At 63.7% G+C, this 12,733-nt stretch overlaps 1 protein-coding gene across 2 annotated transcripts; it reads right to left on the bottom strand.

The window, feature by feature from the left end:
- Nucleotides 1-876: 876 nt before the first annotated feature.
- SIPA1 (signal-induced proliferation-associated 1) lies at nucleotides 877-12,614 on the bottom strand. 2 transcript variants are annotated; one of them, XM_061406975.1, is made up of 16 exons: nucleotides 12,515-12,614; nucleotides 9,348-10,119; nucleotides 8,637-8,764; nucleotides 8,374-8,550; nucleotides 6,064-6,238; nucleotides 5,283-5,386; nucleotides 4,898-5,055; nucleotides 4,202-4,811; nucleotides 3,643-3,917; nucleotides 2,407-2,625; nucleotides 2,193-2,304; nucleotides 1,990-2,098; nucleotides 1,791-1,892; nucleotides 1,628-1,682; nucleotides 1,363-1,441; nucleotides 877-1,258 (listed from the first exon to the last, which is right to left on the bottom strand). In XM_061406975.1, the coding sequence occupies exons 2-16, from the start codon at nucleotides 10,021-10,023 to the stop codon at nucleotides 1,112-1,114; spliced, it is 3,126 nt and encodes a 1,041-aa protein (XP_061262959.1). In that variant the 5' UTR covers nucleotides 10,024-10,119; nucleotides 12,515-12,614; the 3' UTR covers nucleotides 877-1,111. The 2 variants fall into 2 exon arrangements, with proteins under 2 accessions (XP_061262959.1, XP_061262960.1); XM_061406976.1 differs by lacking the exon at nucleotides 12,515-12,614 and adding an exon at nucleotides 10,408-10,524.
- Between the last annotated feature and the right edge of the window lie 119 nt (nucleotides 12,615-12,733).

Genomic DNA, 12,733 nt, shown 5'->3' with positions numbered 1-12,733 from the left:
CTCCATCCTCCTCTACCCTGGGTCCCTGCAAAAGCCAATTCCAGTCCAGTAGGCCCCCAACTGGTCCTACCCAGGATACCCTTAACTTCTCTATCTTGTGAACAGGACAGTAAACCTCTGCAACTCACATTACCTCCTCCTGATCCCGACCCTGTTTCTCATAGCCTGGCTCATCCTGCCAAAGCCTAAGTCGGTGGCTTGGGTCTCAGCAGGGCTGGACAAGGCATGTGATGCTGGGCAAGTCAGTGCCCTGTCTGGGCCTCAGGTCCTGAAAACAGAGTTTAGACACAATCCAAATTTGGACCCGCTGATGGACCTGCTACTCATGGGAAAGAGCCCAGCCTGGTGAGGAACAAGGGGTCAGACGCTGGTGAGGAGGAAAGTGAGTTGGAGACATGGAAACATCTCCCAGGCAGCTAAGGCAGAGAAGCTCCTACCTCTGGAACTGGGCCCTGCAAGATCTGGCCAGGTGACAGGAGTGCCAGGCTTGGGGGCTCAGTGTCTGCAGAGAGGAGAGGACTTCCTGTACCGGGGTCAGGGCCTTTAAAGGGGGGCGTGGCCAGCACCTTCCCTCCCCTGCCCAGCAGGTCCACTCTCTGCCTCTGATCTCAGCCCCTTGGGTTTGGTTGCAGGGAAAGGGCCTGGCTCCTACAGTTAAGCAGAATCGGTACAGAGTGTGGCGACTTGCTTCCCAACAGACCAAATAAATGTTTGTGGGACAGAAAACAAGGAATGGCCTAGCCTCAGAGAACCCCCCAGTTTGTGGCAGCCCAACTCTGAACCAGTGTCCCCAGGGCTTCCCTAACCAGTCCCGGGAGCTTGGCCGGAGCCTATGGGAGCAAAACCCCTTCCCCCATCACGTCGTGCACACATGTGTAGACACAAAGAGCAGTGGCTTCTTTATTCCCTGAAGTCCCCTTTTCTCCACAGAATATTTACAGATGGGTGGGGTGAGGGCAACTGTGTCACCGAATAATGGGCCGGGGAGTGGGGCAGTGCTAAGACGCGCCTCGCGCAGGGAGCGTTCCTGAGGAGTTTGTGCGGCCCAGGGGCCCTGAGCAGCCGGGCAGTTCCAGCAAATGGGCAGCCAGGCTGAGGCCCGCCTGACGGCTCAGGCCAGGTCGGTGGCCAGGGAGCCCAGCTGCTTGGAGGCCAAGAGCAGGCGGGTGGCCGCACTCTCAGACTCGGCCTGCAGCCGCCGGTTGTTGTGCCGCAGGCTCCGCACCTCCTCCTCCAGGGCCGCCCTGTCTGCCTTCTCCTGCGGGGGCGAGAGTGGGGGGAGGCAGGAGTCAGGGTGGCTGGGCCCCCAGCCCCGCTCCCAGGGCACCCGTGAGTCCCCGCGACCCGCGGCCGCCGTGTCACCTTCTGCAGGTCGTCCTGCAGCTTCCTGAGCATGGACTCCAGGTGAGAGACCTTCTCGGACAGGCTGCTGGGTTCTGGCCTGGGGACATGGAAGTCAGGACTCAGGGGGACCGGGGCTGGGGGCGGCACCACGGGCTGGTACCCAGACCCACCCGTGTGAGAGGGGCCCAACCCCCATCTTCTGACTCAGGTGTACAGAGCTTCCCTCTACTGCGTGGGCATGAACACCGGGCACAGGGTGAGGGTAAGTCGGTGGAAGGCTTACTCAGCATCAGACTTCGGAGTTCCCTTGGCATCTCCACTCTCGAGGATGGGCTGTCCTGTGGGAACAGAGGGACCGTCCGGGCACGTAAAGGGAGAGAGCCCCACTCTGGCTCCCGCACCCCTGATTCCCACCCCCTACCCCCGGAGCACCCTGGTGGCCTCACCCTCCCGGGAGAGCGACTCCAGGATGGTGTTGCAAGTGGAGGCGATCTCCGAGATGGACTGCCACTCGTCTTCCAGGGTCTCGCTGCCCGCCTCAGACATGACTGTGGGCAGCGAGGCTGGGCTCAGCCAGGGAAGCGCAGGCCAGGCCCCCTCCCACTCTGCTCCTAGACCCCCACACCACCCTTGCTCCAGACTCACTTTTGCTGATAGAGTTCCTCAGAGACAAGGTTCGTGGCAAAAAGGAGGCCCTCAGCTCAGGGGCCGGTTCGTCCTTGTCCTCAAAGCCACCGGGGCTGCCTGGCCCGTCCTGGGGGGCGGAAGTGGGTATAGATGGGGGATGCCCATCATGACCACTGTGCCCACCCCTGCTTGTGGGGCTCCAGAGCCTTGCTTCTGCTCACCTGAGTCGGGGGTGTCTCCCTACCCTCACTGGGTGCTGCCGGCTTGGCTGTGGTGGCGAGGAGGAGGTCTGGGGTGGTGTTGGGCAGGACTGGGGCCTCATCGGACAGGGAGCTGCGAGGGCAGGGACGGCTCAGCACTGGGAGCTGTGCCCGCCTGTGGCCCCTGCTTGCAGAGGCCTCCTGGGGTGCAGGAGAGGGGAGGCCGAGGGGGTACCTGCTGGGTGACGGCGGGTTCTGGCTGTGCAGGAACTCGGTCCTCTCCTCCACCAGGTCCCCAGGCCCTGGAGGACCACCGCTGTCATTCAGGCACACTTGCAGCAGCTGCTTCGTGTCGGGCAGTAGGGCCTCGGCGGGGGCCTCATCCTGCACCGGCTCTGCAGCCCCCCGCCGGCTAGGCTCCTGCAGAGACAGTGTGTACAGCTCCGAGAAGCTCCTGCGGGGGGGAAGAGGGGGTCAGGCGGAGTGTCCAGCACCACCAGCCCCACTCCCAGCTGTGCCGGAGACTCGCTTCCAGGAGGAGAGCACGCCCAGCTGCCTAACAACAGTGAAAGCAGCCTGCCTGGCTGCTGGCCATTGTTCCCGCGGGCATGTGTGTGCGTGTGTGCTCAGTCACTTCAGTCATGTCTGCCTCTTTGTGACCCCATGGGCTGTAGCCCACCAGGTTCCTCTGTCAATGGGACCTCAGTTCAAATCACAGGGCTGCCCGCGTGTATCCTGAGCAAATCACTCTGTATGTCAACTTCTCCAACCATGAAATGGAGATGATTCTACTGATCTCCTGGCTTGCTGTGAAGGTTTAAATAACGTGGGAAAACCACTCAGCGTAGAGATCCACAAAGTACTGCCTGGGCACAAATCCAGCCTCTTGGCTTTTTTTCTGTTTTAGCAGATGTGCCTGTTTCTGGAGTACTGAATACTAAGGATAGGTTTTTACAATCTTAAATGGTTAGGGGAAAAAAAACACAAAAAGAATGTATCAATGGCATGTTAAAGTCATATCAAATTCAAACGTCAGAGTCCACACTCATCATTTACGTGACATCTGTGGATGCTTCTGAGCACCTGTGAGAGAGTTGAGCACCTGCAGCAGGGACCAGATAGCCCAGAAAACCTGAAATATTTTCCGTCTCTCTCTTTACAGGAGAAGCTAGCATGTCTCTACTTTAAAGTAGCAGATAGTCAGTCAATAGTATGTGTGAGGGTGTCTTTGAGAAAGCTAGGCGGGGCTGCAGTACGATCTTTCCCGCAGTGAAGACAGTGCTTAGTTGGCTTCCTTCTACCCATAAGGAACGTGCCGTTCAGAGAAATTAAATAAGGGACGTGGGGTTCTCTAAGGGAAAAGCCTCCACGCAAGGTTCCTGTCGCCAGTGGGACACAGTAAGCATAAGCTAAGCAACGCGGTGGCCAAGCTGCCCGGTCCTCCCACCGCCCTGAGTCCCGGCACCCTGACCTGCGGGGCCGGCCGCTGTCGTCGGGGGGCAGGACGGTGACGCAGACCTTGGGCGCCGAGCGCAGCAGCTGGGCAGCGGCCTCGGGGCCGAGGCTGGGCAGCGTCTGGCCGCACACGCGCAGCAGGCGCGCCCCAGGCCGCAGCCCCGTTGTCTCGGCGAACGTGAAGCGCTCCACGTGCGTGATGAAGCCGGCGGCGTCCACCTCGAAGCCCAGGCGGCCTTGGCCGTCGCGGGGCAGCGCCAGCTCGCGGGTCTCGCAGCCCCGACTCACCAGCTGGGGCGGGGCGGGGCGTGAGCGGCGCTGCGCGCGGCCCCAGCGCCAGCCCCGGGACGTCCCAGGTCACACGGACCCTTTCCCACCCCCACCCCCCGGGAAGGGCATTAGCAACCACCCCGCGGAAGAGGGCTTGGGGACCCGCAGTTACAGCTCTGCCAGGCTCCGGGACTGGGTGTGCCCCGGCCACTCTGACCCTCCCTTTCGCAGGAGAGGCGGCGGAAACGAGGGGTCCCAAAGCAGGCTCCTCCCTGCCGCGCCCCAAACTTAATCCCGCGCCTCACCTGCAGGCGCGCCACGACCTCGCCAACGGCTTGGCCAGGGGGCCCGTCGAACCGCAGCGTGATCGCCTCCCCGCGGCCGTAGTACAGGTCAAGCCGCTGCTCGGAGAAGGTCCAGGCCAGCACGTCGCGACATGAGCAGTTGAAGACTACCCGGCCATCGCGCGGCGCCACCAACACCAGCGCCTCGGCCGAGATGCCCAGCAGGCAGGGCACCTCGGCGCCGTCGGAACTGCCTGCCTCGGCTCCGGCCGCGCCCCGCGCCCCAGGCGCCGCGCGCACGCCCCACACCAGCGCGCCTGCCGCCTGCAGCTCAGCGCCTGGGCCCCGGGGGGCTGCCCGCCGTCTCCCGCCCAGGGAAGGCAGGCCAAAGCGCGACGCAGAGTCCAGCGACGTGGTGGTCACCTCGTTGGTGGCCAGGTCCTGCAGGTACTGCTGGCGTGTGCGCGTGGCCATGGCGTGGAACTGGCGTGCGTGGCCCGCCGCCTGTTCGCCATTGAGCGCCTTGGCCAGCAGGAGGGCCCGGAAGTCAGCGTTGGCCGCGAAGGGACCTCCGCCAGGCGGCAGAGCTGGCCCGAAGGCCGGCGTGTCCTGGGTGCGGCTCACGGCCACCCTATGGCGAGGGAGGCCGTAGTCAGGGGTAAAAGGAAGGTCCAAGAAGAGGCACCTTTGGCAGAACTGGAGCCCTGGGGTGCCCACCTGTAGGAGGTGTGCGGAGTGCAGGGCGCCTCCGCCCGCACCACTAGGAATATGTGCTGGAAGTGTGAGCGGATGGTGGTGGGGCAGAAGGGCTTGCTGCCCGGTTCCTGGAACACGATGGTCACAATGTCGTTGCCGATGTGGCGCTTCCGCAGGAGCTGGGGGTCAGGAGGAGGGGCATGTGAACAGGGCTTCCCCATGTCCCTGCTCATTCAAGCCAGGCAGCGCCTGGGCACCCGTGGCCCCCACCGGCCCCCCAGTGCAGGCCTGGGGTGTCTGTCTTTGGGGAGTCACACTAGCTGGGAGGGAGAAGCTGGGGGTCAGCAGAGCTCAGGCCAAGGTCCCCGCAGCACCCCTCCCTAGTTCCCCAGAGACCCCGTCACACCTGCTGCTGGTTATTGGGGGTGTACGGCAGCATCGTGGATACGTGGAACATGATCTCATGGTCCTGGTACGTGGTGTAGAGGGAGTGCGTGCCTGTGGAATCCGCTGTGGCCGGGGAGTTGGGGACACCGCGGGAAAGCAAGGGGAATCTGGGTGGCTTGGACCTGCCGTCCCTGCCCACAGGCTGGAGCCTCTGTCCTCCCCAGCCAGCAGGTGGACAACTCCTTCCCACCACCAGCCAAGGTCTAGGCCACGGGCTCCAAGGGCCTCAGCCTTGACTGCTCCCCTTTCCCCTCCCCCTGGGGTTGGGATGCTGAAACAGAATGAAGACAGAAATGAGAAACGATCTGCTAAGAGAGGCAGGGGCGGATGTCCCAGGAGAGGACAGATGTTGGCTTAGGCACCAGCATGTGCGGAGCAGCTGAGAGAGGAAGGCAGGAGGTCACCTCCCAGGAACCCCGGGACCTTTCCAACACAACAGGCTGGGGCTGGGCTAGGGCTGTGTTTGGTGGGAGGAGGTGGTGCCCACAAACCCCCATGGCCCAGCTCCGGCAGTAGGGCACCAGGGCTTTGGGGGACAGTCCCAGCCCCTCCTCCCAGCCTTCGCAACCCCCGATGCACGTCCTTAGCCTACCCGGAGAACTCTCCACCCCCGGCCCCAGCCCTAGGACAAGATGGGACAGAAAAGTGAGCAGGCAGCTAGTTCTTGGCAAGGCAGCCTGCCCTTCAGCACGGGTCTCCGCCCACCCCACCCCACCCCACCCTGACCCCCTGGGCCTCACTTTTGGTGTCCAGCTGGGCCCGGTAGCTCTCAAAGCCTTTGAGCCGCACCACGTCGCCCAGCAGGGTGAGGAACTGCATGAAGGCGGGTCCTGCCTCCTGGTTGTTGTACATCTCCTCCTCTGAGCCCTGGCCCGCCCGGCAGTACAAGATGCCCACCTTGCGCTGGAAGCTCAGCTGCAGAGGGGAGGGCACAGGCGGAAGGCTCAGGTCTCCGTCTCCCAGCAACACCCCGGGGGGCCTGGGGCATGGACGGGACACTGGCCTGGGGATCGGACTGCCTCTGCCCTCTCTAAGCCATGACCCTATCAAGTGGGTTCAGTCTCTCCTGCTCCGGGCGCTCAGGAGGGCAGAGGAGGGCAAGGTGGGAAGGAACAGAGAGGTGGCTGGTTCTCATGGGACCACAGAGGATGTGGTTCACGGAAAGGACCCTGCACAGAAGGTGCTCGATCCCAATCAGCGTCCACACAGTCATCCTCCTTAGCCCAAGGCCAGCCTGTCTTCCCCTCCCTGGAGTCCTAGGCACCTCGACCGCAGCCTCTGGAGCCCCGCACCACCTTTCACCCTTTGCTCCCAGCTCCTCTGGCTCCTTTGCATCTGGGCTTAACTGTGCACAGCTCAGGGCGCCCTGCCACCGTGCCAACGAGCCCAGGGCCCTCCAGCTCCTGCCTCCCTTCTTCACAGTAAGCCTGTCTACACTCACAGTCCCCACTTTCATCCCTCCTGACTCCTAAAGCCCCACACTTCCACCCCAACTTTTAAACCCCGAGCCCCTCTTAACAACCACAGGCATGGCCTCACCCTGGCATGCTCTCACCCTGGTTGGCACTTAGGACAACAGGAACTTCACTTGGCCTGTGACCCCAGGGACCACCCGCTTCGTGTCTGGGCCTCTTCTCCACTCCTGTTCTTTGCCCTCGGTGGCCAAAGCAGCCGTCTCCACGGACAACACCCCCATCTTGGCCTCCAGCGCAGCTCCTTTCCCAGCTGCAGCTGCATGGATGTCCTTCTAGCACCTGGCACCTCACCTCCTCCCTGTGACTCTTCCCTCCCACCCATCCTCCAGGGTCCCTGGCTCCACAAAAATACCACTCTCAGGGGCCAAGAAGGAGGGAATCTCAATACCCCCACCAGCCACTCTGTCCCTGGACTACCGCCTCTTCACCTCTGCCATCGTCACCACCAGGCCTGGCTTGGACAACTGCGACCGCCTTCAGCCTGGCCTCCAGTCCGGCCGCCACACTGCAGCCAGAGGGCTGCTTGACCTCTCAGATCTTCCACAGCTTCACAGCGCCCTCGGGACCAAAGGCCAGCCTTTGCCACCCTGTCCCCACTAGCCCCACTCCAGCCACGCTGAACTGCCCACAGGGTCCTGATGCAACAGTTCTTAGTCTCTAAGCTTCACCCACGTTGTTCCTTCTGCCCAGAACATGCCTGCCCTTCCTGGTTTGAGCTCTTGCATTTCCTCCATGATGCTAACCTCCTGGCCAAGGAAGGTCATCAGCCCCACACTGGTGCCCCACAGAGCCCTCAGCATCCCCCTTTCACTATTATCTTACTCATCATTATCCATGATTCTCTGTGGGTCTCTCCCCCACCCGGCTGTGAGCTACTTGAGGACAGAACCTGGTCTAGACAAGTCTCCAGTATCCAGTCTGGAGCCTGGTACCAAGGGATGAGGAAATGTTTGTTGAGTGACTGACATTGAATGACCAAGGAGGAAAGTCAGGGCCAGTAGGTAGTAACTTTTGGCACAGGGGAGGGAAGGACTTCCAGCTGGCTTGGGTGGGCCCACAGTGGAAGGAGCAAGCAACCCAAACTAGCAGGAGACCCAGCAGGGCCTTGCAGGGCAAACTGACAAAGAATGAGAGGGACTTGCAAGAAGAGGGAGTGGCGATCAGACAGTGCTCCTCAGCTGACAGGCACATGGGAATTATCTCGGGATCTCTTCACGTGCAGGGCCTGAGTCAGTAGATCTGGGTTAGGACCCAGAACCTGCCTTTCTAACAAGCCCCCAGGTGATGTGGATGCTGCTGTTCTTGAGAGGCAAGGTTCCAGATGACCTCTCATGCCCTCCTTTTGAAAAGCTAGCTCTTCTGGGGTCCCTGTCCAGCTCAAGATCAGGGTCAAGGCTGGGTGGCTGGGAGCTGGGCAGACTTGATTCAGACTAGGTTGAGCTCTAGGACGAGGGTGTGCCCTGCCCACTCACCACTTGCTCGTCCAGCGTGAGGTCAAGGCTGGGTGGCTGGGAGCTGGGCAGACTGGGTTCAGACCAGGTCTAGCTCTAGGACAGGAGTGCCCTGCCCACTCACCACTTGCTCGTCCAGCGTGAGCAGCGTGCGAGGCACCTTGGGTGAAGCTGAGCCCAGGCGCAGGCAGGTGGGGCTCAGCCGTGGGGCCACATGCTCTAGAAGCTTCCTCGGGGACAGGCCTCGGGGGGGCCCTGGTGGCAGCGCATCCTCTGAGATGGTGCCTCGGAGGGTCCGGAGCTAAGGACAGGATGTAGGGGCACTCAGGATACATGCAGGCGGCTCCGGAGGCAGTCCGCAGCCTGGCTCCCATGACCCCGGCCCACCTGCGTGGTCCGCACGATGATGCGGTAGCTGTGCAGAGTGCCCCCTCCGCTGCTGTCCTTCTCCTCCCGCCGCAGGCTCACTGCCACCGGGCCCAGGGCCTCATCCAGGCCAAAGAAGTTCTGGTGTTCTGCCAGGAGCAGGAGGCAGATGACCAGCCTCGCCCCTCAGCAGTCCCACACTCGCTCAACCACACCCATCACCAAGTCCCCCCTCCCAGGTCCCATCACACTAGCTCAGATCATCCCCTCCTCAGCCCCGCCCACCTTTTACCAAGCCAAACCCTGACTCCTGTCCGCACCTATTATATGCTTGGGCCCTAAGCCTTGCCCGTATATCTCGCCCCGGATCCAGAGGGCCATGCCTCCCTGCTCCAAAGCCTAGATAGATCCTGCATGGCCTTGCCCAGCATGCCCATATTCTTCCCCAGAATATCCGGGGCTCTCCCGTGTGAACACTGATGATGACAAAGTGCCCAGGTGCAGGGGTTCAGATTTCAGCTCCCAGCAACAGCCCTAGGAAATCCCTCCCCAGCCCAGAGGAGTACGATGAACCCAACAGAGGCAGAGGAACATGTCTGGGTGTGAGGGGAGGCCTGGCTTGGCTGCAAGGAGGTGGTTACAGCGGGGCAGCCTTGACCCAGAGACAGAGCCTGACGCTTTACATAGCCAGGGACTCGACAGAAAGGACAGCGCGCTGCAGGTGACCCTTACCTTTGCCATAGAAGTACTTGCGGTAGTAGCCGGCGCCGAGGTCTGCGTGCTCCAGGCTGTAGGCGGAGGTCCGGTTCTGCGGCTCCTCCAAGACGGACACGGCCGCGTTGGGCAGTGACGGGGGCACAGGTGGAGACACTGGTCCCCCCAGGCCCAGCTCGCCTTCGCCCCCGAGCTCGCTCACAAAGCCAGGCGCCTCGAGCAGCAAGTCCGAGCTAGCAGTCTGGTCCTGAGCCGCGGCGGGGGTCCCAGAGCTGGCCTCCGCCTGCGCCCCCGGTCCCCGGGGCCTCGGAGACCAGTCAAAGAGCAGGCTCTGCACGTCGTAGTGGGCGAAGCAGCGGGGCTCAGGCACCGGCGGGAACTCAGGCTCCGGCTCCTCCGCCGGCAGCCCCAGTAGTGCCAGCGGGTCGGAGAAGAACCGGGCCGGGGGCGCGGCGGGGCGGCTGGCCTCCTCGTGGCTGTGGGCGCGGGCACGAGGGCTGGCCGGCGTCGGGGGCCGGGCCTCGCCTGCATCGCTGCCGCTGCGCACGAGCGGGCCCCGGGTCGGCCTGGGCTCGAAGGTGTGCGGCGTCAGCGGGGGCCGGGCCGGCTGGCGCAGCTTGCGGGCGAAGAGGTCATCGGTGGGCGCAGGGGCCGGGCCCCGCCGAGGGCTCCCCACGCCGCCGCCGGCCCACATGGGCGCGCCTCAGACCTGGGGACCTGGCTCTCCGGGTGCCGGGCCGCATTGGCGGGCGCGGGTGGTTGGTGCCCAGCCGGCAGGCCGGTTCCTGCCCTGAGGGAAGAGTGGGCTGCTGAGAGGGGCCTGGGGAGAAAACAGGAACCCAGCCCCCAGCCTGGTCCTCCCCACGCGGGTTGGCTTCCGGCCCCCTCCGCGACCATCAAAGCCGCTTCCGCTTTCCTGGCCACTTCCTCGTCTGCCTGGGGCTGAGGTTTCAGCCCCCTCCTCCAGCTCAGCGCAGGGCAGGGCCAGGGGCTGGGCTGTGGCTACCTTGGCCCTGAGGGTCTGGGAGCCCCGGGCCGCCCTGGGGCCGCCAGGCGTCCCCAGCTCCCACTCACACACCTTGGCTGTGATCTGGGCCCAGGGTGAGGGTCCCCACCAAGACGTGGCCGAACCAGACAGATGATTTGTCTCCGCTGGGACGGGAAACCCATGGGGCCACTAGTGTCTGGGTCCTGCCCACTTGACAAAGGGAGGACGTCCTGTCCCCAGAGACCTTCCTCCCTGCTCCTCCCACTTCCTCCAGGATCCCAGAGGAACTAAGCACCCAGCGGCTGGGTCTCAATGCCGTGGCCCTCAATGCCTCAATACCTCAAGGACGAAGGGGTTCCCAGGGGGCAGTGGCAGGTCAGCAGGGACAGCAGGAGGACTTCCTTCAGTGCAGGAAGTGGCCCCAGCTCTGGGCCCAGCCCCCTGCCCGGCCCCACATCCTGAGGAAGGTGCTGGGGTCACACCAGCTCAGTCATGGGACCTCGGTCACCCTAACCTGAAGGACAGGTCTGGGCTCACCCTCCTGCAGGCTTCTGTGGCCCTGCCTGGGGGGAAGGGAGGGAGTCTTGGTGACCAGGCCCCTCTGCTGGAACTGGGACCTATGGGGACTTCAGCCTACCTGGCCACATTGAGGCTGACAGGGCATTCTGAGCCCCACATGACAATCAAACCGAGGTCCCCATAAGGGACTGCTCTTGCCCAGAGCAACCCTGTATCAGCTAGGATCTGAACCTGGGCCTGTCAGTCTGCAGGGCCTAAGCGATGCTGTACTTCCCCACTCCGAGCTCTGTGTGAGTAGGTGTGGGGCAGGTGGGGGCTGGGCTAAGGCTTGAGTTCTCACAGGATGTATGAGTGAGACACCGAAGGCCCCAGGGACCTGCTAAGTGCGGAAACGTGTCGAGACCAGGGGCAGGTGTAAAGAAAGGGTGGTGTGAGCACGTGAGGCGGCCACCCTCAGATGAACCCAGGATGGAGTGGGTGGCTGGGGCAGGGCTGTGGGTGACCCACTCGGGGTGCAGGCACCTGCTGGCGGGTTTTCATGCGTCAGCTAGGGCTGCCTGGGGCTGGGCTGGCGGGGGGGGGGGGGGGCGCACACGCTCTGTACCCCTCAGCTAGAGCTCTAGAACCAAGCAAGGGCAGGCCTCCAAGAGCTCAGAGTACCTCCTCCCTTAGCTTCTTCTAGGACAAAGTTCTTGACACTGACCCTGAACCTCTGTTCTCTCATCTCCAAAATGGGGTTAATTAACCCTTCCTGTCCCTTCCCAACCCTGCCAGGAGATTGCAAGCAAAGGCAAATGAGCGAAGCTGGCCATGTGTTAAGCGTATGGTGGCAGATGCAGGCCCTGGCTCCATGGGCCAAGCTCTGGGGCCTGGGCTGTGGTGTGTGTGTGTGAAGTGTGTGTGATGGGGTGGGAGGGGACACGAGGCAGGGGTCTGTGCAGGCTCCTGCTCCGTGCAGGTCGAGCTCTGTGTATCTGTGTGAACAGCTGGGGGCTGCTTCTTGCTCTGGCCCAGCGCTGGCTGGGCTCTGGCCCTGCCTTGAGGGGTGTTCTTGGGCTCTGCCCCCCACCCAGCAGCTTCACACAGGGTCCATTGAGGCCAGGACATTCCTTGCGGCCTGTGTCACTGGCGAGGAGGGGGCCGGCCCGCTCCCACAGATCCGGAAGGCCTGGCTGCCCCAGGAGGAGGCTCTGGACGCTTCCCAGCACATCTGGAGGTCATGACCCCATTTCTACTGCTAGGGGGCGCGACAGATGTTTCCTCCCAGGCCAGGCGCGGGACTGGGGGGCGGTGTGCAAAAGCTGGGTCGGAGGCCGCCCCGGGAGAAGGGGAGCCCCAGAACAGGGGGAGCCCGGCACACAGCCAGCACACAGCCAGCAGGCAGTCGGACAGTCGCCAGCTCCTCTGAGAGGAACCGGTAACCGCCGCATCCACTCACTCACCCGCCACAGGCCGGGTCGGGCTGTCCACGCAAAGGAGGTGGGGGCGGCACCAGTCAGAGGCAGGGGACTGGACGTGCTGACTCCGGACTAGAGCCCAGCGGGAGGTTGGGAGGGTGCAGGCGGCGAACTCGGCGAGGACCCCCTACCACCCACACACCACCCTGGCTGACCGGCAGGCCACCTCCTCCCCTGTCCCGCCCGACACAGTGCCGCCGCTCCCCGGCTCCCGCCAGTACCTCTGGGGCTCCCGCCGGGCCGCGTCCTCCGGCGCTGGGGTCCCGCTGCCTGCTCACCAGCGGCGGCTCCAGGCGCCGGCTCCGCCTGGGGGGCGGGGCCACGCCGGGGGCGGGGGCGGGGCCGGGAGGAGGGGCGGGGCCGGCCCGGGAGTCCTCCGCGGCGGGAAGCGCAGCGGGAGGGGACTCGAGGCCTGGCCGCGGTCAGCGCGGAGCGCAGGC

The sequence above is a fragment of the Bos javanicus genome, chromosome 29 (assembly GCF_032452875.1).
Source record: "Bos javanicus breed banteng chromosome 29, ARS-OSU_banteng_1.0, whole genome shotgun sequence".
In the NCBI taxonomy this organism is placed as follows: Eukaryota; Metazoa; Chordata; class Mammalia; order Artiodactyla; family Bovidae; genus Bos; species Bos javanicus.
The sequence above is the reverse complement of the archived record's forward strand: the minus strand, read 5'-3'. Positions and strand labels throughout refer to the sequence as shown.